This window comes from Hypanus sabinus, chromosome 16 (genome assembly GCF_030144855.1).
Source record: "Hypanus sabinus isolate sHypSab1 chromosome 16, sHypSab1.hap1, whole genome shotgun sequence".
Taxonomy (NCBI): Eukaryota; Metazoa; Chordata; class Chondrichthyes; order Myliobatiformes; family Dasyatidae; genus Hypanus; species Hypanus sabinus.
The window spans coordinates 87,106,087-87,132,962 of record NC_082721.1 but is presented as its reverse complement, the minus strand read 5'-3'; the positions used below and the strand labels follow the sequence as shown (position 1 = coordinate 87,132,962).

General features: G+C 42.6%; 1 protein-coding gene across 1 annotated transcript in view; it reads right to left on the bottom strand.

The window, feature by feature from the left end:
- The window catches only part of LOC132406553 (proto-oncogene vav-like), a 168,353-nt gene that overhangs the window by 118,565 nt on the left and 22,912 nt on the right, over positions 1 to 26,876 (bottom strand). The window contains exon 2 of the mRNA XM_059992375.1: positions 3,766 to 3,882. Coding sequence (XP_059848358.1) covers positions 3,766 to 3,882 — 117 coding nt within the window. The remainder of the gene's footprint in view (positions 1 to 3,765; positions 3,883 to 26,876) is intronic.

Here is a 26,876-nt window from a genome sequence, read left to right as displayed (position 1 = left end):
TGTCACTCTGCAATTCTCTGTCCAGAGGGTGGTGAAGATGAATAGTTGAATATTGAAGGCAGAGAGAGATATATATTTGAAAGCTTGAGGAACTGAGGGATGTGGGAAAGTGGCACAGAAAAGGAGGGAAGACCTGAGGTAAATCAGCCATGACAATACTGAGTGGTAGGGCAGGCTTGAGAGACCAAATGGCCTGCTCCTGCCCCTATTTCATTTTGTATTTGTGAATTGTCCCTATTGGATTAAAGGGGAGCAATCTATTTAATAAAGAAGAGGGAGAGAAAACAGGGAACTAGCAACCAGTCATTGGAAGGGAAAGTTGCTGGAGTCAATATACCTGGCCGGGTACTGAGGGAATGTGCAGCCTTGTTAACAGAGATTCTAACAGACATCTTCAACATCTCCATGGCACAGTCCACTGTCCACTGTCTGCTCGGGTTTCAAGGTGGCCACCATCATCCCAGAGCCCAAGGTGGCAGCAGTAACCGGCCTCAATGGCTACCATCCAGTGGCACTGACCTCAACTATAATGAAACGTTTTGAATGATTAGTTCTGGATCACATTAAATCCCATCCTCCTGCTACGTTGCTCCCTTTCCAGTTTGCTTATCATTTAAATGAGACCACTGATGATGCCATAGCCTCTGCACTCCACTCCATCCTGTTCCACCTGGAAAATGATGCTCTTTATCGATTGCAGCTCGATATTTAATACAATCATCCCTCAGAAGCTGGTGGGTAAATTATCCTCACCAGGTCTCAGCACCTCTCTCCGTAACTGAATCCTGGACAGAAAGGCCACAGTCAGTCTGTGTTGGCAGAAACACCTCCAGCTTGATCACGCTGAGCACTGGTGCTCTGCTCCGCAAGGCTGTATGTTCAGCCCCCTGCTGTTCACGTGGCTGACAAGTGACTGTAGTGCTAGATCCAGTTCAAGCTGAATCATGACGTTTGCCAAAGACTCATCAGTGGCTGGCCTCATCAACAGGTAAGGCAGCTGGTAGGATGTGCAAGCACAGCATCTTGAGTCTCAAAGTGGACATGACTAAAGAGATGATTGTGGATTCTGGAAAGGTGTGGACTAACCACTCCTCATTGCACATACACCACTCCCCTGTAAAGAGAGTAGGGAGAACCAAGTTTCTAGGAGTGCACATCACGGACGATCTCACCTGGTCCCACAGCCACCTCTTTGGTCAAGAAAACACAGCAGCATCTCCACTTTCTGAGGAGACTGAGGGGAGCGAAGCTCCACCTGCGTCCCTCCCCTATTCTAACTAATTTTTACAGGAACCTCATCAAGTGTCCCGACCAGCTGTATCACTGTCTGGTTCGGGAATTGCAAGGCACCTGACTGCAAGTTCCTACAAAGGATTCTGAGGACTGCTAAGAGGATCCTTGGGGTTGCCCGTCCACCCATCAGAGGTATTTCAAAGGTCAAAGTTCAAAATAAGTTTTATTATTTAAGTACAGATATGTCACCACACACAACCCAGAGATTCAATTTCTTGTTGGCATACTCAGCAGATGTATAGAACAGTAACTATAACAGGATCAACGAAAGATCAACTAGAGTGCAGAAGATAACAAACTGTGCAAATGCCACCGAATAGAACACTTCAACTTTTTCAGGGCAGATGTACGTCAAAGAGACTTCACCATGCAGTATCAAATCATAGACACAGGAGATTTTGCAGGTGCTGGAAATCCAGAACAACACACACAAAATGCTGAGGGATCTCAGCAGACCACAGGGATTTCACCTGGATACACCCACCTCTCAAAGATGTGCTAATTACCTAGCCATTGTGAATTACCCCTCAGTGTGGATGATAGGAATATCAGGGGGAGTGGTAATGGGCATGTGAGAGAAATAAGTGGCGAATGGAAGTACTCTGAGAACTGACACTTACACGATGGGACAAATAGCCTCTTTCTTTATGTTAAGGAAATATCAGAATATAAATATAAGATAATAAATTATCTTCAATCAATAAATGTCTTAAGAATCATTGCATTTGAACTTTCTGCTGGCCTGTGAGTGACCAGCATCACTCCTCGTCCACAACCTCGAGCCTCCAAATTTCACTATCAACGTTATTATTAGTGATTCACCACTTCTTAAGTGCATCAAAGGACAGAAAATACGGCTGGAGATTGTCAAGGTCCCACCCAGAGGTGGATGCCTGACACTGTGAATCCTACAAAATACATAAAACTGATTCAGTTGGCACTGATGGCATTTTCAAATCTGGTCATGTGTTATTTTTTAACTAAATTTATTCATAAGAAAATATGTATGCTGAAAAAAAACACAGTGCCAAACTCTTCTATGTTATCCGAGTCACATGATCAATACACTCCAGCCCATTCTTCCATTTCTGTAAGGTTTACACTTCAGAATCAGAATTAGGTTTATTATCACTGACATATCTTGTGAAATTGGTTGTCTTGTGGCAGTAAGACGTAAAAAGTTACAATAAGTTCCAATAGATAGATAACTAGTGAAAAAATACTGAGGTAGTTTCCATTGTCCATTCAGGGATCTGATGACAGAGGGAAGAAGCTGTTCCTAAAATGTTGACTGTGGGTGTTCAGCCTTCTGCACATCCTGATGGCCTTTCGGTGGGGTTAACACTTTAAAACTGCACCATCATTGTCACTCATGTGGCCCCCATTTCATTGTTTAAGGGGATTCCCCACCCAACTCAGATCCCCAATGTCCAGGCTGTGGTCCTTCACCACAAAGCCCTTGCATTGGCTGCACCAAGTTTCAGTGCACACCCCAGCAGTCCTGCAGTTTGTAATGTGCCAGGCAGCACCACAATCTAATGAGGTTTGCTGAGGTTTTAGTGAGTTGCAGGCACGATATGTCAATTCCAGAAGCCCAGCATAATCCTCACTGATTTGATTTGACACCAGTGACGCATTTCACTGTATGTTTTGTTATACATGACAAATAAAGATCTCTTGATCTATATGCTCTGTCTCGGTGATTGGTATTGGCTTTACCAAACCTTGTACTATGCAACGTACGTCAGGAATAGAAGCATGGCTTCCTTCTCTTGGCATTCTGTTGGCTGAGAGACCCAATAACTGCCACAGACAGTCCCAAGCCCAGGTGGGCATGGGGCTAGCAACCATCCCATTAAAGCGCAGAGCTACAGAAACGCCCACAGAAGCTCCAAAGACCTCATCACTGGGAGATGAAGTGATCATCACTCAGATGTATGAAGTTGTGTGGTGGAAGTGGAACCTTTTGCCCAGGACTGAAAATTCTGGTGAGCTCTTGTTCATGGCCTATGCCCCAGAAGGGTGATGATATAAGCAGAAGAAGAGGAGGAGAGACCCAATGGTTCATGAGAAAGTTATTTGTTCCTTCTCTTAATCTGTTCTGATACCACTATTCGTGAGCCATTTGTAACTGGAACCCAATGCTAATTGCACCTTGCAGATAATTAATCATTATTATTTTTAATCACCTGGTATCTAGGCTACCAAGATGAACAATCAATTCCTCTCTAAAGTAAGATCCATGGTGTCACTCTCTAGGAGAAATCAGTTGATCATTTCAAACAAACACACAGACAATATTCCTGTTAAGAATAATTCAACCATTCCTACAGTCCTCAAATTACAATATAAACACACTTTCAGTTTCCAAATAGCTAAAGTGCACCAAGAAATTTGAAATTTAACACCAACAATACTCATGCCAGATAGAATTTTGCCAAACAAAGTGGGCACTGAAAGTAGAAAGCATACCTTAGCAAAATCTCGGACATCAAACAGATCGAAGGCTTCAAATAGTTCACTCTTCTTCATGTTGAACTTATCACAGCAAGCATTTAAAAATGTCCTAATGTTCTTGAGGCAGAGAAACTGTAAGACAAGAAATATTAAAAATGAACAAACACAAGAGATGCTGGAAATCCAGAGAAACAAACGCAAAATGCTGGAGGAACTCAGCATATCAGGCAACATCTACCATGAGGAATAAAGAGCCAACATTTCAGGCCGAGACTACCATATGATTTTGATGGAGTGTGAAATTCCCTCTGCACTGTCCCATCACACACTCCAGGGTACAGGTTAGATAGAGGTTGAAGCTCTCTCTACAGTATCCCATCACATGCTCCAAGGGTACAGGTTAGAGCAGGGGTAGGCAAACTTTTTGACTTGTGGGCCACAAAGGGTTCTAAAATTTGATAGGGGGGCCGGACCAGGAGCAGATGGACAGAGTGTTTTGGTAATACACCTCATAAGAGAAAATAAAATATCATGGGATATGTAGAAACCATGTGCTTTAATTTCAATTGAAAATGAACAAATGCATTACAACAAAATATCTGTCTTTGAAGTCCCATGGTATTTAGCTATTTATTGAAATGACTTTTAAAACACTGAAAATTAAATGAATAAAATACAGCTTTTTTTAATAGTTATTATTTTAAAGCACTGAAAATTCTGTTGTCCTTCAAGATATTATCATCATCACTCTCCTCCTGACTGTCTTTATTTCAAAAACGGTAGGAGATGCAGGTCTACTTGTCCTGCTCCTTCTTATTCAATTGCCCCCTGTGCCAAAACTCAACAACGACCAGCACAAAGACAGAACAATGACAGCGCGCCAGTATGCGGAGCGCGTTATTTGATCTGGAGCTCATTTTTTATTTTGAGAACGTACGTGCACCTGCGCACTACTCATGTCCATCACTTAACAGAAATGACATGTAACATGTAAGGCTTATTGAAAAAATTATTTTCAAATGCATTTTTTACATAACACAATGAAGAAACTTATTTTTAATTTCGGTGGGAACAGTTTTGTTGGTCTCCCTTTTTAGCCAGCGCATCAAAGTCTGGATTTAGTTTTGTTGTGGCGATTCTCAGGATGGATCTGAGGTGTTGGTCAGTTAACTTGGATCTGTGGCTGACTTTGTTGATGTTCATGACGCTGAACGCCTGTTCACACAAATAGGTCAAGCTGAACAAAGAGTAAAGCGCAAATGTGGAATAATACGCTGCACCTCAACAAAGGTCAATGTATATAGAGTGCGTCATCTATTGGGAAAACGCCAGAATTGTGGAGAAAAAACGTTAACAAGGTTTATTAATATAATTTCATCAAGTTCTGCAGGCCAGATTAAAAAGCTTAATGGGCTGCATATGGCCCGCGGGCCGTAGTTTGCCCATGCCTGGGTTAGATAGAGGTTGAAGCTCTCTCTACAGTATCCCATCACATGCTCCAAGGGTACAGGTTAGACACAGAGAGAAACTCCCTCTAAACTGTTGCATCACACACTCCCAGCGTATGGGTTAGATACAAAGTGAAGTTCCCTCCACAAACTCAGGAGATTCTACAGATGCTAGAACCACATCTGTGAGCACCACACACAAAAGGCTAAAGGAACCCAGAGGGTCACGCAGCCTCTTTAGAGAGGAATAAACAGTCAACATTTCGAGCTGAGACTCTTTATTGAACGTCGACTGTTTATTCCTCTCCATAATTGCTGCATGACCTGCTGACGTCCCTCCAGCATTTTGTGTGAAACAAAATGAGTCAACTGGGAATGTACATGCAGTGGTAACTTTATTAGGTACATCTCTACACTTGCTCAATGATGCAAACATCTAATCAGCCAATTATGTGGCAGTAACTCGATGTAGAGAAGCATGCAGACATGGTCAAAAGGTTCAGTTGTTGTTCAGACCAAACATCAGAATGGGGAAGAAATGTGATCTAAGTGACTTTGACCATGGTTTGATTTTCTCAGAGACTGCAGATCTCTTGGGAAATCCTCACATACACAGTTTCTAGAGTTTACAGAGAATGATGTGAAAACCACAAAGGAACATCCAGAGAGTGGCAGTTCTGTGGGCAAAACCGCTTTGTTAATGAAAGAGTTCAGAGGAGAATGTCCAGATTGATTCAAACTGATAGGAAGGTGACAGTAACTCAAACGAACAGGAAGATGTGCAAAAGAGTGGATGGGCTTCAACAGCAGAAGATCACAAATATACACACAGTGGTCACTTCCAGAAATACTGGTCAGTCAGTCCACACTTCCTATGCCAACCATGATACCAAGTTCAACTACACGTGGACCATTCTGAGTGTTTCAGCTTCCTGCCTCTTCATGTGCCTATCTTGCTGTCTCTTAAACATTACTGTTTGAATGGAGATTTAAAAATACAATTAAGAGAAGCTGTTCCAAACCACAAACAACAAAGGGAAAGCTTTCTCTATCCTTTTTCTCTTCTCTCTCCTCTCCTGATCAACTTGGCCCTCATTACCATATCTTTTCCCCTCCCCCCCCCCACACTCAAACACTCCTGTAACCTCAACACCTCCCCCATTTACGTTCACTTCACTCCATGCTATACATTGCCATAGGACCAGAAGACATAGGTGCAGAATTAGTCCATCTGGCCCATCAAGTCTGCTCCGCTATTCAATCATGGCTGATCCTTTTTATAAATCTCCTCCTCAACTCCAGTTCCCAGCCTTCTCCCCGTAACCTTTGATGTCATGTCCAATCAAGAACCTATCAATCTCTGCCTTAAATGCACCCAACACCCAGCGACCTGGCTCCACAGCTCCCCCGTTATTATTTCTCTTGCCTCATTTTCTAGCAGTCCTATATCCACTCTCATTTCTTTTTTATTTCTAACATACTTGAAAAAACTTTTACTTTGCTATTTAATTTACCAGCTTGCTTTCATATTTCATCTTTTCTCTTTTAATGATTGTTTTAGTTGCTCTCTGTAGGTTTTTAAATACTTGCCAATCCTTTGTCTTCCCACTGATTTTTGCTTTCTTGTATGCCCTTTCTTTTGCTTTTACAATACCTTTGACTTCCCTTGTCAGCCTCAGTTGTACTATTTTACCATTTGAGTATATACCCTCCAATGAGATTCCATCATCCCTTTATCACTATCACCCAACCACTCCCAGATTCTAGTGCTATTTCTCCAACCTCCATCTCCCTATCACCCCTTGTCACCTGGATCCAGCTGTGAACAACCAGCTCTTCTCCATATTAGCTAACTCCAATCTATCTTTCAATCCAGGTGAAGAATTTTGCCTCAGAACTCCTACTGTTTATTTCTCTTCCCTAGGTACTGTCTGACCTGCAGAGCTTCTCCAGCATTTTATGTATGGGCTCCAGGTTCCAGCATCAGCAGCTTCTTGTGCCATTGGGCAGGAGGTACAGGAGCCTTAGGTCCCACACTACTTGGTTCAGGAACAGTTATTGCCCTACAACCATCAGGGTCCTGAACCACCTCAAGTGAACTGATTTCAAACCTATAGAATTGTTTTCAAGCACTCTACAGCCCATGTTCTCAGTATCTATCTATCCATCCACTTATCTATCGATCTGGCTTTTCATTTATTTACTTATCTATTTTTTTTACACATATTTCCTTCTTCTGTAATTTGGTTGTTTGTCACTCTTTGTTTGCACGTTGTTTTTCACTGATCCTGTTATATTTCTCTGTTCTTCTGTAAATACCTGCAAGAAAATTCACCTCGAGGTAGTATATGATGACATATACATACTTTGATAATAAATTTACTTTGAACTTTAAACTATTTTTTCCTTAGTGGTGTGTCAAATTTCACAACACATGCTGGTGTTGATAATAAACAAGAGAAAACCTGCAGATGCTGGAAATCGGAGCACACACACAAAATGCTGGAGGAACTCTGTGGCAGGCAGCGTTTTTGGAAAAAAGTACAGCTGGCGTTTCGGGCTGAAACCCTTGGTGTTAATAAACCTGATTCTGGTTCTGATTCTGCTGCTCATTACAGAAGATTGATTTTTATCTCGTTCATCTTGCTACCCAAAATGCCCCTTGCCAACTTTTCCCCAACAACCAGGGTCTAAAATCACTGAAGATGAACTAATGTCTTTATCTCTAAATTATTAGTTTCAATTCCAGAGAGTTGACAATGTTTTATCACTAAACATATTCAATAATGAGAGGATGAATTTATGGACTCAAAGGTTATAAGGAGCAAGAGGTGGAGCTGAGGGCAGGACTCATTCAGCTATAAACCCAGCGAATTAAGAACTTCATTCATAGCATACACCTTCCTGTTTATGGCATACTTGCTGCCAAATTTCCAAGTAGTGGCTGGACTTTTGTGAGAGTCCTTGGTAACACAGGGGAAGTCCAAACTCAAGGAAACAAACCTTCACTATCATCTTCCAGGTATCATAATTGCTTTGATTGTTAATCCTAGCAAATGCGTGCAACAAATAAATTAATCAGGCATCCACAAGAACGGGGAAGTGTTGATCAAATTCCACACACTAGATATGTAGTAGGCAACCAGAATCAGAATCAAAATTTTATTTATTATCTCTGCTTTATACAACATAAAATGTTGTATAATGTGTTGTTTTGCAGCAACAATACAGTGTAAAGACAAAATTACTTTCAGTTACTTCATAAATAAATAGTGCAAAAGGAGAGGATTCATGGACCGCTCAGCAGTCTGCTGGTGGTGGGGAGGGGGGGAAAGCTGTTGATGAATCATTGGGTGTGGGCTTTCAGGTTCTTGTATCTCCACCCAAATGGCTGCAACGAGAAGAGGCTATGGCCCAGATGGTGAGGATCCATAGTAAGGAATACTGCCTTCATGAGGCATCAGCTGAAGAAGATGACTTGGGGGGGGTGTGCCCGTGATGGAGCTGGCTGAACTCACACCCCTCTGCAGTCTCTTGTGTAGGAGCTGTGATGCAGCCAGTCAGAAAGCTCTGTGCCACACAGCGAAAGGAATTTGCATCTTTGTTGATGTACTAAATCTCCTCAAACCCCTAATGAACTAGAGCCAATGGTGTGTCTTTTTCATGACTGCATCAATATCCCTGAGGTGATGACACTCAGAAATGTGGAGCAGCTCGTTGTTTTCTCTGCTTGCCCCTGCTGTATGCACTCTTGACTTCCTCTTCTTAAAGTCCGCAATGAATTCCTTGCACTTGCTGACACTGAGAGTGAGGTTGCAGCTGCAATTCCACTTGGCCAGCCGGAAAACAGCACCTCACTCCCTGTACTCCTCCTCGACCTTATCTGAGTTTGAATTGAATTGACTTTATTTTTTATATCCTTCACATGAGTGAGGAGTAAAAATCTTTACGCTACCTCCCATCTGAATGTGAAATCTGCAATTACAGCAATTTGTAATAAATAGTATGTACAACAGGACAGTCAATATAGCTTAGAAATACAATCATGTCAATGTGAATTAATCAGTCTGACAGCCTGGTGGAAGAAGCTGTCCTGGAGCCTGTTGGTCCTGGCTTTTATGCTGCGGTACCAGCTGGAACAGTTTGTGGTTGGGGTGGCTCGGGTCCCCAATGATCCTCTGGGCCCTTTTACATACCTGTCACAGTAAACGTCCTGAATAGCGGGAAATTCACATCTACAAATGCTCTGGGCTGTCCACACCACTCTCTGCAGTCCTGCAAATGAGGGATGTACAGTTCCCATACCAGGCAGTGATGCAGCCAGTCAGAATGCTCTCATTTGTGCCCCTGTAGAAAATCCTTTGGATTTGGGGACTCATGCGAAACTTCTTCAACCAGCTGAGGTGAAAGAGCGCTGCTGTGTTTTTGTGACGTATATATCAAGGAACTTCAATCTGTTTCCCCTCTCTACTCCAGATCCATTGATGTCAATAAGGGTGAGCCTATCTCCATTCCTCCTGTAGTCCACAGCTAGCTCCTTTATTTTTTATCTACAACATTGGTATCATTGGTGAATTTATAAATGCTGTTTGAGGTGTGTCTAGCCACACATTCATGGGTGTAGAGAGAGGAAAGCAGTGACAAAGCACACACCCCTGAGGTGTGTCAGTGTTGATTGTCAGCGAGGAGGAGATGTTATCACCAATCTGCACTGACTGTGTGGTCCCAGAAAGGAGGTTGAGAATACCGTTACAGAGGGAAGTACAGAGGCCCAGATTCTAAAGCAAGTTTAGATTAATTCATGAAGAAATACAGATTGCAGACAAGCCCTTCAGCCTTCAGAATCTATGTTAGCCCTCAAAATCCCGTTTTACTTTCATCACATTTTATTTTCCTCACAGACCCATCAAGTTCCTTCAAAGACAGCACTAACCTACACACGAGGAGCTAACTAAATTGGTGCTCCCTAAGAAACCCACACAGTCACTGGGGGAGCATGCAAACTCCACATAGAAAGCACGGGAGGTCAGAATTGAACCTGGGGCTCTGTAGTGGCAGTTTTAATAGCAGAGCCACTGCTTTGTCAGGCCAAAATGCATTTCCTAAGTGTGGAGAAATAGCAAACATTCTGCTGAAGGAACTCAGTGAATCGGGCAGCATCTGAGTAAGGAAACAAATTGTCAATGGTTCAGGTCGTCAGATGTTGGAGCAGAGTTAGGCCATTTGATCCATTGAGTCTGCCCTGTTATTCAATTATGGCTGTCTTATTTTCCCTCTCAACCCAGGGCTGAAATGGCTAGCACATGAGGGCTTAGTTTTAAGGTGCTTGGAAGTAGGTACAGAGGAGATGTACGCACGCAGAGAGTGGTGTGTGGAATGGGCTGCTGGCGGTGGTGGTGGAGGCAGAAATGATAGAGTCTTTTAAGAGACTCCTGGATAGGTACATGGAGCTTAGAAAAATAGAGGGCTATGGGTAAAGCCTAGGTAGTGCTAAGGTAGGGACATGCTTGGCACAGCTTTGTGGCCCGAAGGGCCTATATTGTGTTGTAGATTTTTTATGTTTCTAACGCCTTCGTCCTGCCTTCTTCCTATCACTTTGGTTGTCCTTATTAAACAAAAACCTATAAATCTCCGCTTTAAGTATACCCAATCACTTGCTCTCTACAGCTGTCTGTGGCAATGAATTCCACAGATTCTCCACTCTCTGGCTAAAGAAATTCCTCCTCAGCTCTGTTCAAAAGGGACATCCCTCTATGTGCCCTCTGGTCCTAGTGTTTCCCTTAGTGTGTAGGTTCCAACTATGGGAAATATCATCTCCACATCCACTCTATCTCATCCTTTCAATATTCTATCATTTTCAATGAGATCCTTCCTCATTCTTCTAAACTCCAGCACACACAGCTGTGCACAAAGCCATCAAATGTTCCTCATGTATTAACCTTGCCATTTGTGAGGAAACAGATAGAACAGAGGGAGGAAACTTTCTGTGTGTCTGTGTATTTCTGTGTGAGTGAAAGGGACACTAACTCAACAATTTACAAACTTCTTTTTCCACTCTGTCTCAGATTTCTGTATGGACAATGAACTAACCCATGAACACTAACTCACTATTTTTGCTTAATTTTTGCAATCCTTAATTAAAACTTAATTATTAAAATATTTCTTATTATAATTTATAGTTTTTTTAAGTATTCCAAGTAACGCTGCCTCAAAACAACAAATCTCACAGCGTATGTTGGTGATATTAAACTTCATTCTGAAAGACAGTATGTGAGTGACAGAGAGAGAGAGAGAGAGAGAGATATGAAGAGGAATGAGATATTTAATTATAATGAAGATGCGAGGTTCAATTAAAAGTCAAGAGTCTCTATATACTTCAAAAGTCACAGCACCAAAGCAGAAAGGCATACTGTGGCTCCTAACATAAAACTGTGCTTCTGGCCAGATGTACAGCATACTTATGATGCATATATACAATCAGTGGCCACTTTATTTGATATAGTTTTGGAATCCAGTGTGGTCTTCTGCTGCTGTATACTATCCACTGCAAGGTCTGACATATTGTGCATTCACCTCTGTTGTAAAGTATGGTTATTTGAGTTACTGTCATCTTCCTGTCAGCTTGGATCAGTCTGGCAATTCTCCTCTAACCTCTCCCATTAAAAAGGTATCTTCACCCACAAAACAGCTGCTAAAAAGATGTTTCATTTTTCGCACCATTCTGTAAACTTTAGAGCCTGTTGCGTGTGAAAATCTCAGGAAATTAGCAGTTTCTGAGATACTCAAACCACCCCGTCTAGCACTGACAATCACTCCACAGTCAAAGTCACTTAGATCACATGTCTTCCCCATTCTGATGTTTGGCCCAAACAACACCTGAACCTCTTGACCATGACTGCATGCTTTTAAGCATTGAGTTGCTGGCACACGATTGGCTGATTGGATATCTGCATTAATGAGCTGGTGTACCTGATAAAATTTCCATTGTATATTTGCTCTAAATCCATGGTTCATGTTTTGAACAGTTTACGTTGTAACGAGCTGCCTACATTATTGTAATGTGTTAGAAATGCAACGTAATTATTCTGTCTCTTTACTGTTAATCAGTTATTAGCATCTATGCAAATTTCACTTATGAGGAAGTTTTGAGAAGCCTTCTATTTGAATGGCCCATTTGAATGATTATAAATAGCAACCACCAAGTGTCTTCTTGATGATGCAGATTGAGTTCAGTATTGGCTGGAACAAAAACCTCCAAAAATCTGCTGTGGAACTTCTTACATCCACTTGCAATCCCCAGAGAGAATCTTGGCTTATCAAGTTCAATTGAAAGATGAATACAGCACTTCCTTGGTGCTGCACCTGAGAGTTAGCCTGGATCGATTTATTTTTGGCACCATGGCAACCCCACGGACGTTTGACTCAATACACATACAAAATGCTGGAGGAGCTCAGCAGGTCAGGCAGCGTCGAAGGAAAGAAATAAACAGACCTGGACCTGATTAAGGTTGTTGGTCCGACATGTCGAGGTTTTATTCATTTCCATAGGTGCTGCCTGAGCTGCAGCAGATTGCTTGTGGTGCACTGAATTTCCAGCATCTGCAGAATCTCTTGTGTCTGATTCACAAGCAAGGATGTCACCTGCCTGCAACACTGACATTACTATACTGACTTTATTCTGTGCAATCTCATTTTAAAGGTTCAGTGTGCAATTGCAGGTTTTGCTTTAAAATGGTAATTTAAGTTTTCCCAAACAACTTTCCGGCAGAGCTATTCGACATGCACTACAGTGGGTGATGCTAACGCATGTCTTTGTAGGATATGTAAAGTCTGGAGTTGGATTCAGGTTCCGATTCAGATTTAGATTCGGATTTGGATTCGGATTCAGATTCCAATTCAGATTTGGAGAGGAAGGAATCTGATAGGAGACAAGAGTAGACCATGGGTAAAAGAGAAAGAGGGGGAGCACCAGAGAGTGGTGACAGGCAGGTAAGGAGAAGAGGCAAGGTGAGCAGGCAGCCAGAATGGGGAATGGAAGAAGAGAGAAGGGGGAGGGGGAGGAATTACTGGAAGTTAGAAAATTAATGTTCATGCCATTAGGTTAGAGGCTACTCAGCTGGGATAGGTGTTGCTCCTCCAACCTGAGTGTGGCCTCATCATGGAGACCTTGGACTGACATGTCAGAATGGGCAATGGGGATCAGGATTAAAGTTAACTTAATCTTAAAATAACATTCAATTCTGAGATAAGGAGACTGAAGTTCTGCACAATATCCAGGTATGGTCTCACTAAAGTTGACTGGCAGCTCCTGCAACACCATTAGTGCCAAATTGTATCGGTCTCTGCCGTCCTTTGGGTTCATTCGCTACACGGAGAGGGGTAGTCTTCTACATGGGCAACAGCTTATTTCCATATTGTACTGCCTTGACTTGCGTATTGACTGAATGTAGCCAGGATGCAACATCTATGTCCTCTCTCACTCAAGATCACTTTGAGACCCCCTCAAGAAAATTGAAAAGAGTTGAGGCCAGAACCGGATTTTGGATCCACAGAGCACAGCACAGGAACAGGTCTATCACCAAACGTGACGCAGAATTCAAGAGTAAGGATCAGGATCAGGTTTAGTATCACTAGCACACGGTAAACCGTGACATTTGTTCACTTTGCAGCGGCAGTGCAATGCAATGCGTGATAAATTTAGAAACTAAAACCAGAACTACAGTAAGTATATATGTGTATATTACATTGTTAAGTTAAAATAAATAGTCAATAGCAGAAATAAATTTTAAAAAAGTAGTGAGGTAGTGTTTATGGGTTCAATGACCATTTAGAAATCAGATGGAGGGAATTAAAGTAAATCCCCTTGCTTATACCTGATCAATACTCCATCTTTTCAAACACTTTCATGTATCTATTTAACACCAGAATCTGAGGCAATAAACATAGTCCTATGCAGTTATGGACGCTCAAAAATATTGCATTCATTTCCCTCATACATGTGTACAAAGGCACACACCCAGCGGTCTGTTAACCAGTTTTGAATCCATGCCAAAATACTGCCCCAACCACGTATATTTTAATCTTAAACGTTAACCACTGAAATTCTAAAATCACTGCATGACTGACAACTATGTCACATCCATTTTGTTTCACTGTTTTTAATAATTTCTTGGTATTTAATGCATGTTTTTAAATATCAAGGACAATGTTAATAGATTTGAAAAGCCTTTCAGAGGCAGAGATATCCAACTCTGCTATTACATAGTGAAATTTGTGAACTTAGTTGCAGCAGTACAATGCAATATATAATATAGAAAAAAATAAGTAAATCAATTACAGTAAGTGTATATATAAATATATGTGTGTATATTAAACAGTTAAATTAAAAATAGTGCAAAAACAAAAACAATATTTTTTTTAAAGTTTGTGGTTTCAATGCCCATTTAGGAATCAGATGACAGAGAGGAAGAAGCTGTTTCTGTGTGCCTTCAGGCTCCTGTACCTCCTTCCTGATGGTCACAATGAGAAGAGGGCATGTCCTGAGTGAAGGGGATCCTTAAGTTTGGCATGGGTGACTCTATCAAAAGCCAAACCCTGAAGTCCTGACTCCAGCCAACATAGATCTCCAGGACACGGAGACACACAATCCTCCAAACCTTAGCAAGGTTGCATAGCAATAAAACTATAGCAACACCTCTTGGAGGCGTTCCTATCAAAGAATCTCTTCAATGTCCCTGATGTATCAGACTCCATCATCCACCATCCTTGGCGGTGCTTTCCACGCAGCCACCCCACCACTCTCTGTACAAAGCCTACCTCCACTAAACGTTCCTCTACTCACTTAAAAGCATGTCTCAAGTGTTAGCCACTGCTGTTCTGGGTAAAAAGCAGTGGTTTCCCACTCTGGCTACATCTTGTATAATTGTATATATCTTTTAAAAGTCACCTCTCACCCTCTTTTTCTCCAAAGAGAAAAGCCCTAGCTCACTCAACTTTCCTGACAAGACAAGCTTACCAATTCAGGCAGCATTCTGGTAAATCTCCTCGACACTCTTTCCAAAGTTTCCACATCCTTCTTACAAATGAGGCAACCAGCACTGAATACAATACTTCATCTGCGGTCTAACCAAAGTTTTTTTTATAAAGCTCAACATTTCCTCAGGGGTCTTGAAATCAAATCTTTCACTGATTCTATTATGGTAATTATTCCATAGTGGATTTATTGAGTATGCCCACAAGAATATGAATCTCAGGGTATTAAGTGGTGACATAAATATACTTTGATATCAAATTTACTTTGAACTTTGAATTTTGTCCATTGGGATGAAAATGTAATTTGCATTGTTAATCATTTTTGTTTTGGAAATAGAGCCTTATCTTGTGTCAAGACATTGTAACAGTGATGAAGTGTTTGGAGAGGTTGGTCAACCAGTACAGATCAGACATAACATTTTGCCATCATTGACAATCGACACAGGCACACCTCAACGATGTGCACTGCACTGCTCTCTCTACACTCATGACTGTGTGGCAAGGCACAACTCAAACACCACCGTTCCACTTGTTGATGGCACGTCTGCTGTTGGCAACACGTGATAAGGTGTACTGACATGAGATGGATCAGCTGGTTGAGTGGTGTGGCAAGAACAATTCACTCAACATAAGCAAGACCAATAAGTTGATGGTGGACTTCTGGAAGGGGAAGTCAGGAGACCACACAATAGTCATCAGTGAAGGGGCTGGGGTGAAAAGGGTGAAGCAGTTTGAAGTTCCTGGGAGTAAATATCTCCGAGGATCTATCCTAGGCCCAACATATTGATGCAATCACAAAGAAGGCAAGCTGGCATCTTTACTTCACTAGGAGCTTGAGGAGATTTGGTAAGACACCAAAGATGCTTGCAAATTTCAGTAGCTGTACGTGGAGCACATTCTGACTGGTCTGGTTTGAAGCCTCTAATGAACAGGTGCAGAGAGCTGTAGATTCCACAAGCCCCGTCATGGGCATAACAGACCCCACCATCTTCAAGAGGCAATGCCTCAAGAAGGCAGCATCCTTCATTAAAGACCACATCATCCACTATGTGTCCTCTTCACATTACCTCAACTGCTGAGCAGTCACAGGTGCCCGAAGATATTGTAACTTACAGTAACGTTTAAGCCATGCTCAGTACTGTTGCCATTAAACAACAAACTGCACGACATCCATCAGTGATAATAAACCTGATTCTAATTCTGATTCTGACATGTCTTACACCTTCAAAGCAAAATAGTTAGCTGCCTTTCTCAGAGGAAGTTACCCATGAATTAAAATCTTCAATCAACTTTCAAACATGACCTAGAGCAGCAATGTGGAAATGAAATATTGCTTAATTTAACTCAGCTTTGTGTCTTCTGCTTATCACAGAAGCTGACAGTAGGGGAGGAAGTCATTCAGCACGTTACAGCCAGAAAAAGCTACAGAAACCCACCCCACTTCCCAAATTCCATATGGGCAGACTGCTGGCCTGCATGTTGAATTCTTGCATCTCCAGTGACTGCCTCAGTGCCTGTTGATCCGTCAGGTCCCCATGATCACGTCTCTTTCCACTCTTCCAGCCCCTCGCCGACATATCCCTCCCCTTTGCCCTCCTTTCACTCCAAGCCCCACCTTGCACTCCCAGCAGATTCTACAGTCCTTTATCACTTCCAGCTATCACAACCTAGCTTCTGGTAAAATCACCCATTCCACACGGTCCACCCACACTTCACCCGGATCCATCAAAATCTGATGCAGGATTTCAACCCAGAAACGCTGACAATTTCTTTCCTCCTCACAGATGCTGCCTGACCTGCTAAATTCCTACAGTCGATTGTGTGATGTGCCCACCTATCATCTCTCAGCTCTTGCCCACCTTTTTTCCCTTTATCTGTTTATACTGGCTGCTTCTCATCTATCTTCCAGTCCTGATGAAGGATCTCAACCTGAGACACGATTGTCCCTTTTCCTCCATGGATGTTGCTCAACCTGCTAAGTTACTCCATCACGGTAAGGCATAGTAGTGTAGGGGGTTAGCGCAATCGCTGTACAGTGCTAGCGACCTCTGATAGGAGTTCCATTTCCACTGCTGTCTCTAAGGAATTTGTACCATCTCTCTATAAGCTCATGGGCTTCCTCAGGGTGCTCTGGTTTCCACCCACCTTCCAAATATGTATGGGTTTGGGCTCGTGAGTTGGCTGTTGGTGTTGGTGTCTATGTTGGTGTCAGAATCTTCGTGACATTTGCGGGCTGCCCCCAGCACAATCTTCGGACTGTGTAGGCCATTGACATAATCAATGTCTCTTGCTGTATGTTTCAGTACATGTGACAGAGAAAGCTAATCTCTAGTTTTTAAAAAAATCATCTTTTGGGTGTTGCTCTGCTTGGTCTGGGCTTGTTCAGGTTACAACTCCATATGGTTCTCCAGGTCCTCTTTAAGTGTTGTAACAGCAGAGAGAAGAAATGAGGTTTTGCCACTGCATTCCCCCCCAACCACCAGTGCTTACCTCCTGCCAGAAGCTCTCCAGGCATTTAGGAGGCAGGGTCTCCGTTTAAAATGCCTAACAATCACATGACAGCTACTGACTCCTTTTCAGGGTTCAAATTGCAACCCACTTGTTTCCTCATCCCTCCCATCCCTCATGGTTGGTTCTTCTCCCAATTAGAACAGGTGCTTCAGCAAATTGGTTAGATCTGCTAAGGGAAATCTTTTTTTTTCCTGTTTCCCTGCCTTGGCCCTTGTCAGAATGTTAATTTGTTTGCCTGTAAACGAGAAGACTGCAGAACCTAGTCTAACCCCACCAACCCATCTTGCCCTGTTACAAGTTTTTCAGAATGAAGTCTGTTACCTTTACCCAGTCTTGCCTGTATATGACCCTGCTAATTCCTCAGTACCATGGTTAATGTTTTTGTCTTGTGGTATGGCTCAGAAAGGTTAAGGATAATTGAGGAAGCTTCTGTTAGGGTGAGGATATTTCTCTTCCCCTTAATAGATGCCCCCTCAATTTAATTGCAACCCCTTCACTCTCCCCTCACTCTCTGAACTAATTAATACTCCAGCCAATTGAACCCGACCTCCAACACTCACTTCACTGTTTAATACTCCACTCACTCAAATTCCACTCATCCTTCCTTCAATGAACTACTTAATACCACTTGCGCATACAAGGAGTGCTGCCACAAAACAGTTACATTCAACATAAAACCACACCATCCAGGCCATGCTGCCTTCTCACTGCTACATCACGAAGAAGATACAGGAGCCTCAAATCCCACACCACCAGGCTCAGGGACCGTTATTACCCTTCAAACATCAGACTCCTGAACCATCATGAATAACTTCACTCACCTCAACTCTGAATTGATTGCATAGCCTATGGGCTCAATCTAGAACTCATACTCTCCGTATTACCTATTTATCACATTCATATTTACACACTTTGTCTTCCTTTTTTGAGCGGTGGGTTGGAGATATGGTTCTACCAAAGGAGGTTTAGTCCGCTCCTTCACTCCACTAGCCTGCAGGTCACTCTTGAGCAAGGTGTAGCACCTGCTTAGCCCTCCAAACACTCTTTCAATTTATATGTGACAAATAAAGCTAGTTTTTTAATGCCTCAACCATCCATCGAGAATCTTGCCCCAACTCTCCTCTATTGTTGCCTTTCACATCCCAGACCTCCCCAGGGCCAATATTTGTGGAGGAATCTGCGTAGGGAGACATCTGCAAGAAAACCATGCAGTGAAGTGAAGGCACGGGTGTGCATTTCAAACTGAGATATTGCTTAAATGTAGAGCATGAACCAGGCGGTCATGGGGTTTTCAGGAGACAAAGATTGCATAGTGCAGAACAAAAAAAAAAGACCTTCCAGGTCTGATTTAGAAGAATTAAGAACACCAAAATGATGGAGGAACTCAGCAGGTCAGGCAGTCTCGTGGAGGGGAATGAACATTTGGTGTTTCGGGCTGAGACCCTTCATCAGTCAAGGATTTACTTCATTCACCAAATACATCGACATGTATCAGGAATTTGCTGTGGTGTGTAGGTCAGGGTGCAACATGCAACAAAAACAGGAACATGCAACATTCTAAAGAACAAAGAATTATAGAAATATAAACTAGTTAAGGTACAGATATGAAATACATGCATAAATAGTGGTTTGTATTTACAATGTAAACAGCATTATAAGAAGTGGTTTAACGTATTTATAGTGCAGTGCAGTGACTGAGGTAACAGATGCCTCTCTTTAGTACTGAGGTACTAGAATAATTGATCAAATTAACTACCTGGGGGAACTAACTTTTAAGATGGTGTAAAGCTGTTTTACTTTAATAACCCCTATGTGCGTTCCAGAAAGGTGGGTCCACCATGATTTTTCCTGCCAGCTTCTTTGTTCTGGACACAGATATACCCAGTAAACTGTACAACTGCTTGATAATCCAAACATTTAATCAGCCAATCATATGGCAGCAACTCAAGGCATGAAGACATTCAATCATGGTCAAGAGGTTCACTTGTTATGCAGACCAGACATCAGAATGGGGAAGAAATGTGATCCAAGTAACTGTGACCATAGATTGACTGTTGGTGCCAGATAAGGTGGTTTGAGTATCTCAGAAACTGCTGCTCTCCTGGGATTTTCATGTATAACAGTTTCTACAGTTCACAGAGAATGGTGCAAAAAATTTTTAAAAAAATCCAGTGACTGGCAGTTCTGTGGGCGGAAATCTGCCTTGCCAATGAGAGAGGTCAGTGGAGAATAGCCAGACGGTTCAAGCTGACAGGAAGGCGACAGTATCTCAAAGAACCGCAGGTTACAACAGTGGTGTGCAGTAGAAAATCTCCGAAAGCACAACATGTTGAACCTTGAAGTGGATGGACTACAACAGCAGAAGACCAGGCATACACTTAGTAGCCACTTTATTCAGTATAGGAGGTACCTAATAAAATGGCCACCGAGTGTAAGTCTTGACTCAAAGTCACTGAGAGAGTCAGTGCAGGAAAGTCCCTATGAAGGGTCTCGTTCTGAAATATCAACTGTTTATTCCTCTCCACAACTTTTGCCTGAACTGCTGAGTTTCTTTTGCCGTTTACATGTGTTCTGCATATAATTGGGCTGCAGCCAGCCCTGAGTTTCAAAGGGAACTAAAGTATATGGACAAATGCTGTATGTATTTTGTTGAGCAAGGAACCTCCTGAAATAGAGGAAGTGGATTTGAATCATTCAGCTTATGTGGCTGTCAGGTTTATAGTGTAGGAAGTTGTGCTGCTTTGAACTAGCACAAAGAGGAGAGTTATTTAATATTTTAACCTATAACCTGGTACACTAGTGGGTCCATCAACATCAATATTATTAACCTTATTAGTAACATTTGGTGGCCTGATTTGGTCTGTACTACATATAGTACTGTGCAAAAGTCTTAGACACATATATGTAGCTAGGGTGCCTAAGACTTTTGCATGGTACTGTAGTAATTCCATGTATTGCACTGTACTCCTGCCACAACAAAAAAAAAACAAGTTTCATGACATATGTGAGTGATGATAAACCTGATTCTGATCTGGGTCTCTATTGTGGACTGAGATTGGGAAGGGGGCAGGGAGAGGGGAATCATGGTTGAGGAAAGGGGAAGGGAGAGGGGAGTGAGCAGGGAAACATTCTGTACATTCTGGATGAACAATTTGTTTGGAATCAAATGACCCTGCTTGGTGTCTCAGGGTGAGGCATATCTGTACCTGTGCACCCGCCCCTGGCACCCCTTGTCTGCAACCTATCCAACCAACACCCCTCCCATCGGTCTCCACCGTCACCATTCTCAATGTCCTTTGCTCCTGCCAAATTCACAAACTCACTGTCCACTCCACATTGACGAATATAGTACAGTGCAAAAGTCTCGAGCACCCTAGCGATATATATGTGCCTGAGAGAACTGGCCAGTACTGTACAAGGGGCAATTTACAGTGGGCAAATACCCTATTAGTCACTGCACATTAACCTATTATGCTGAACATCTTTAGGGTGTGGGAGGAAACCAGAACAACTGGAGGGTGAATAGGGAGAACATGCAAACTCCACATAGAGGTCAAAGTCATGCAGAGAAGCAGCAGAGTAAATGCCCTTCAGCCCATTGAGTCTGTGCCAGGATCAGGTTTATTATCACTGACACACATTATGAAATTTGCTGTTCGGGGGCAGCAGCACAGCGCAAGACATAAAAATGACTATCAGTTACAGAATAGATGACTAGCACCGTGGGTGAGTAACGATAGCGTTCCTGGATTCATGCAGCGCACAGCATCCACGTTCATGAATCAGAATCAGAATCAGGTTTATTATTACTGACATATGTCCTGAAATTCTATGCTTTGCACCAGCAGTATATCGCAATCCATAAAATAGCTTGAGTTATAATAAAAATATATACTTAAAAAAAGACCAAATAAGTAGTGCAAGAAGTGAGTCAAACTAGGGAGGTAGTGTTCATAGGGCTCATTGTCAGTTCAGAAATATGATGGTGGAGGGGAAAAGGGTGTTCCTAAAACACTGAGTGTGTGACTTCAGACTCCCGTGCTTCCGTTCTGGTGACAGTATGAGAAGAGAGCGTGTCCTGGGTGAATGGGGTCCTGAATGATGGGACGCTGCTTCTTGAGGCATCGCCTTTGAAGATGTCCTCCGTGTTGGGGAGGCTAGTGTCCATGATGGAGCTGGCTGGCCAACCACCAACCACCCAATGAACCTCAGTTTCTACTCTGCCTGCATTCTCATCATCTCTCCCCAGAACCTATCACTCACCTACGTACTGGGGACAGCTTGCAGCGGGGCAGTTAACCTGTGTTTCTTTAGGGTTTGGGAGGAAGCCTGAACAGCTGGAGATAGAACGTGCAGACTCCCACAGAGACTGGTGAGAGGTCAGCTCTGAAATCAGCTCTCCGGTGCTGACACAGCAGTGCCAATAGGCTCATGCAAACTAGCCAGGGTTAAAGCCTCAAGCCTGTGTCTGAGACTTGAGAGCAAAATCTAGCTCAAAGGAGAAAAGAATCATCAGAGGTGCCATCTTCCAGATGGGACCCACCACCACCACATTCCGAATGGATGAAGAATGAAGAGGGTCCACAAGGAAGGGCAGAGGAAATCTTCTTTCATCTCCTGGCTACTCGTCATACTTTATCAACACCTGATTCATTCTCTATTGCTCTATTCTATACTTTTGTATTTAACCTTTAACCTCCTTAAAAGTATGGCTTGGCACATAGATGAGAGGGGTTTGGAGAGATATAGCCGAGGTTCAGGTTAATGGGCTAGGGAAGGCAGAGCAGATTGACATAGACTAGATGGACCAAAGGGCCTGTTTCTGTAATGTAATACTCTTTGACTCTATGACTCTAACATTCTTGGGATAGAACATCCAGGATTAATAAGCAATCATTCCCTCTCTTCGCCAGTACGTATCTTATCCAGAACACCTTCATCCCTTTTGACAGATATTTTTCTGTTCTGTCCAGCTCTTAGATCAATTATTGAATAATGTAGCAGCCTGAACTACTCCAGCATTTATATTCTTGGGTTCTTATGCTCTCTTTTTTGAAAAAGGATCAAGATAAGGAGCTCATTATTTTAAAATTAGGTGCTTAGAAATTTCTTCTCTTCATGCACAGAGAATCTTAGGAATTCTCTGTCCCTAGGGGTGATGGAGGCCAGCTTTTCAGACATAATTATGGAAGGTAGATCAATATTTGCAAGACCGGAGAATTAGGTGTCATAGTTCATTGGGTGGAGGCCTGGTAGAGATCAGACATGATCACATTACATGGGGTGGGCATGAGGAGCCTATTGTCCTTCTCCTATTTTCTTGATTATTGACTTGAAAAATTACCTCTGCTTATCCCTCCATGAATGCCTCCTGACCTGCTAGACATCCACAGCATCTTCTGTTTTGCTTCATTCAGGAGTCATTTCAAGGAAAGGGGGCATGGATAACCTTTCACTGGCAATTATTACACTCAGTGGGCACTTTGTTAGGTATATCTGTATGCCTGCTCATTAATACAAATATCTAATTAGCTAATTATGTGGCACAACTCAATGCATAAAAGCATGTATAGACAAGGTCAACGTTGTTATTCAGACCGAATATCATAAAGAGGAAGACATATGATCTAAGTGACCTTGCCCATGGAATGATTGTTGGTGTCAGATGGGGTGGTTTGACTATCTCAGAACTGCTGATCTTCTGGGATTTTTATGCCCAACTGTTTCTCGAGTTTACAGAGAGCATTGCAAGAAACAAAATAAACATCCAGTGAATGGCAGTTCTGTGTGCAAAAACTTTTATTGAGAAAGGTCAGAAAGGTCAGAAGAGAATGGCCAGACTGATTTAAGCTGACAGGAAGGCGATGGTAACTTAAGTAACCACACAGAGGTTGTAATGAATCAGCAAATACACACAAAGTCAAGTTATTGACAGAGCCTGCTCTTCTCCAGAAAGATCTGTTTATGTGCACCATGTCTCGATCAGAACAACTCTCAGAAGGCTTTAGAAGAAGCAGCATGAAGCAGAAAAATGTATTTCTAAAGTCATGAGTGTTTATCGGTCTACAGTAAGAGACACTGTCTACAAATGGAGGAAATTCAGTCCTGTTGCTACTCTCCCTGGGAGTGGACAGCCTGCAAAGATCACACCAAGAGCACAATGTGCAATGCTGAAGGAGGCGAAGAAGAACACAAGGGTAACAGCAAAGGACCTGCAGAAATATCTAGAACTTGTGCAAGTCTGTTTATGTGTCCACTATATGAAAAACACTGAACAAGAATGGTGTTCATGGAAAGACACCATGGAGGAAACCACTATTCTCCAAAACAACTTTGCTGCACCTCTCAAATTTGCAAAAGAGCACCTGGACGTTCGACAGTGCTTCTGGGACAACAAATTCAAAATTGTTTCAAGACACTTTACAGAAGAATGTCAGGGTCACAGTCTGTCACCTGAAGCTTAATGCAACAAGGCAAAGATCTGAAAGACAACAGTAAATCAGCAACAGAATAGTTTAAAAAGAAGGAAATCTGTGTTTTGGAATGGCCGAGTCAAAGTCCTGAACTTAATCCCATAGAAATGTTGTGGAAGGATCTGAAGCAAGCAGTTTATGCAAGGAAGCCCACCAGCATCACAAAGTTGAAGCAGTTTTGTAAGGAGGAATGGCCTAAAATGCCTCCAGACCGATGTGCAGGACTGTTCAACAGTTACCAGAAATGTCTGGTTGAAGTTATTGTTGTACAAGGGGTCACACCAGTTACTGAAAGCAAAGGTTCACATATTTTTTCCAACAAATACATGTAATATTTGAACGTTTTCTTCAATAAATAAATGAACAAGTCCAATACTTTTTGTGTTATTTATTTAATTGGGTTCTCTTTATCTAGGTTCAGGACTTATGTGAAGATCTGATCACATTTTAGGTCATATTTATGCAGAAATAGAGATAATTCTACAGGGTTCACAAACTTTCTAGCACCATTGTAGTTCCCTGGGATGTGTTGGAAAGATCAGCTATGTGCAGCCATTGTAAATATGGAGGAAAGGGACACAGGTTGAGCATAGAGTGAATATATCCACTGCGGACTTGACCCACAAGATTGATCCATGAATCCAAAGCACTTGTTCTAACTAGATGAGATGAGGTGAGGGCCTCCGTCGGTCAGAGTTGACCATGGATAATGCATCCTAGCTGTTTAGATACACAAGTCTGGGCAGTGGGATATGGAGAGCAAGCTGCCCCTCTCCATGCATCTGATGAATCCAAAGGAATGGCAGAGACCAATGCAGTTTGGCAGCATCAGCATCACATGAGTTGCCAGTCAGAATTGAACTCAATGTAAGACCACTTTAGGGACTCCAGCACTGGATTTTTCCCTCAGAGTTTATTCCTGAAGCCTTTCTCATGAGTGGGTACAGTCACAAGGCAGCGTAGATTTGAGATCAGAGTTTTCCTTCTCCTAGAGGAGCAGCCTACCACAGCTAACGAGCTCTATCTGCCTGAAGAAACTAGTTTTAAGGCACCAGCAACCCACCTTTGCCCATTCTCCTGTCAGTGGAAATGGTTCCACCAGGCTTCGTAACTAAGCCACACATGAAGGCCAGGAGCTGGACTTGGTTGTCAGAGGCTATTTGAGGTGCCCCCTGTTGACCACTGGCATAATAAAGCCATCGTGCTAACCACTGTGCTATTGTGCCACCAGGTCAATCAGTCTCCTTCTCTCTGGAGTTGGCTCCTCTCCTCTAGCAGCTTGCCTGGTTGACTTCCAAATCACTCAGCTCCAACTCCAACATTAATGAGGATGCTGGAATCATATAAAGAACACAATTGGGGTTGACAGGAAACTACTGCAGGGCAGTTGCTACTGAGGCAGGGATACTTAATGAGGATGAAGTCCATATTGCTGAAGATGGAGATGACTCAAAACATATCACAACCCAGATCAAGCAAGATCATGATGGACGAGACAACCCATATCAGAGGATAGAAAACCATTGAAGGGATGAAAAGTTTTGGGGGAAACCCATTCATTTCCAGCATTTTTTTAAATTTCAGATTTCCCATTGTCAATAACTTCTTTGGTTTGCATTTACCATTGGACAAGTTTCCTTGACAGAAGCAGGCAGAGATATGAAAGAGTGAACTATTGACTCTGTAACACATGAACATCAGGTCTCTGGAAACAGTGCCCATTTACAGCCACATTGTGAAGGACAGTCCATCAAAAACATCATTTCAAGGCCTCTGTTAAAGTTCAGTTTGACTGTAATAGCATAGATTTAGTTGGATATTTATTTCCTTTCCTGACTTTCCTAATTCCAATACTAGAGGATGACGTAACATAGTCATCACGTGATCAACTAATCCATGGCAGATTACTATTTCTTTAATGTTAACGCCTTAAATATCATTTAATATGTCTAATAGATACCTAATGTTGCAACAGACTCGAGTGAAGCAAGTTCCAGAGCGGAGGTGCCCAACCTTTCTTACGTCATGAGGCCTCACTATTAACCAACTGATCTGTGGACTCCAGGTTGAGAACCCCTGTTCAAGAGGGGGTCTGCGTAGAACAGTGGCAAGTGAAAGAAGCTTCCAAAGATTATTGGGAGTTGGGGTGCCATGGCAGAGTAGCAGTTAGCACAACACAATTACAGCTTGGGGGCTGGGGGGTCAGAGTTTAGAGTTCAATCCTGACTTCATCTGTGAGGATTCTGAACGCCCTCCCGGAGGAAAGCATGGCTGTTCTCTGGGTTTCCCAGCTTTCTCTCACAGTCCAAAGGCGTAACGGTTAGTAGCTTAATTGATCCAAAAGAGCATAGGGAAAAGGAGCAGAATTAGGCTAACTTCTGCTCCACCACTTCATCACAGCTGGTCAATTTCTCTCTCAGTCCCAGCCGCCTGCCTTCTCCCCGTGCTCTGACTGATCTATCAGCCTCTGCCTTAAACATACTCAATGACTTCCCTGCACAGATGCCTGTGGCAACGAGTTCCACAGAATATGTCACTGTAAATTGTCCGACGATTAGGTGAGGATTAGTTCAGGGGGTTGCTGGGCGGTGTGGCTTGAAGAGCCGTAAGGGCCTGTTCTGCACTGTATCTCTGTAAGTACTTCCATTGATAAAATCCCTCT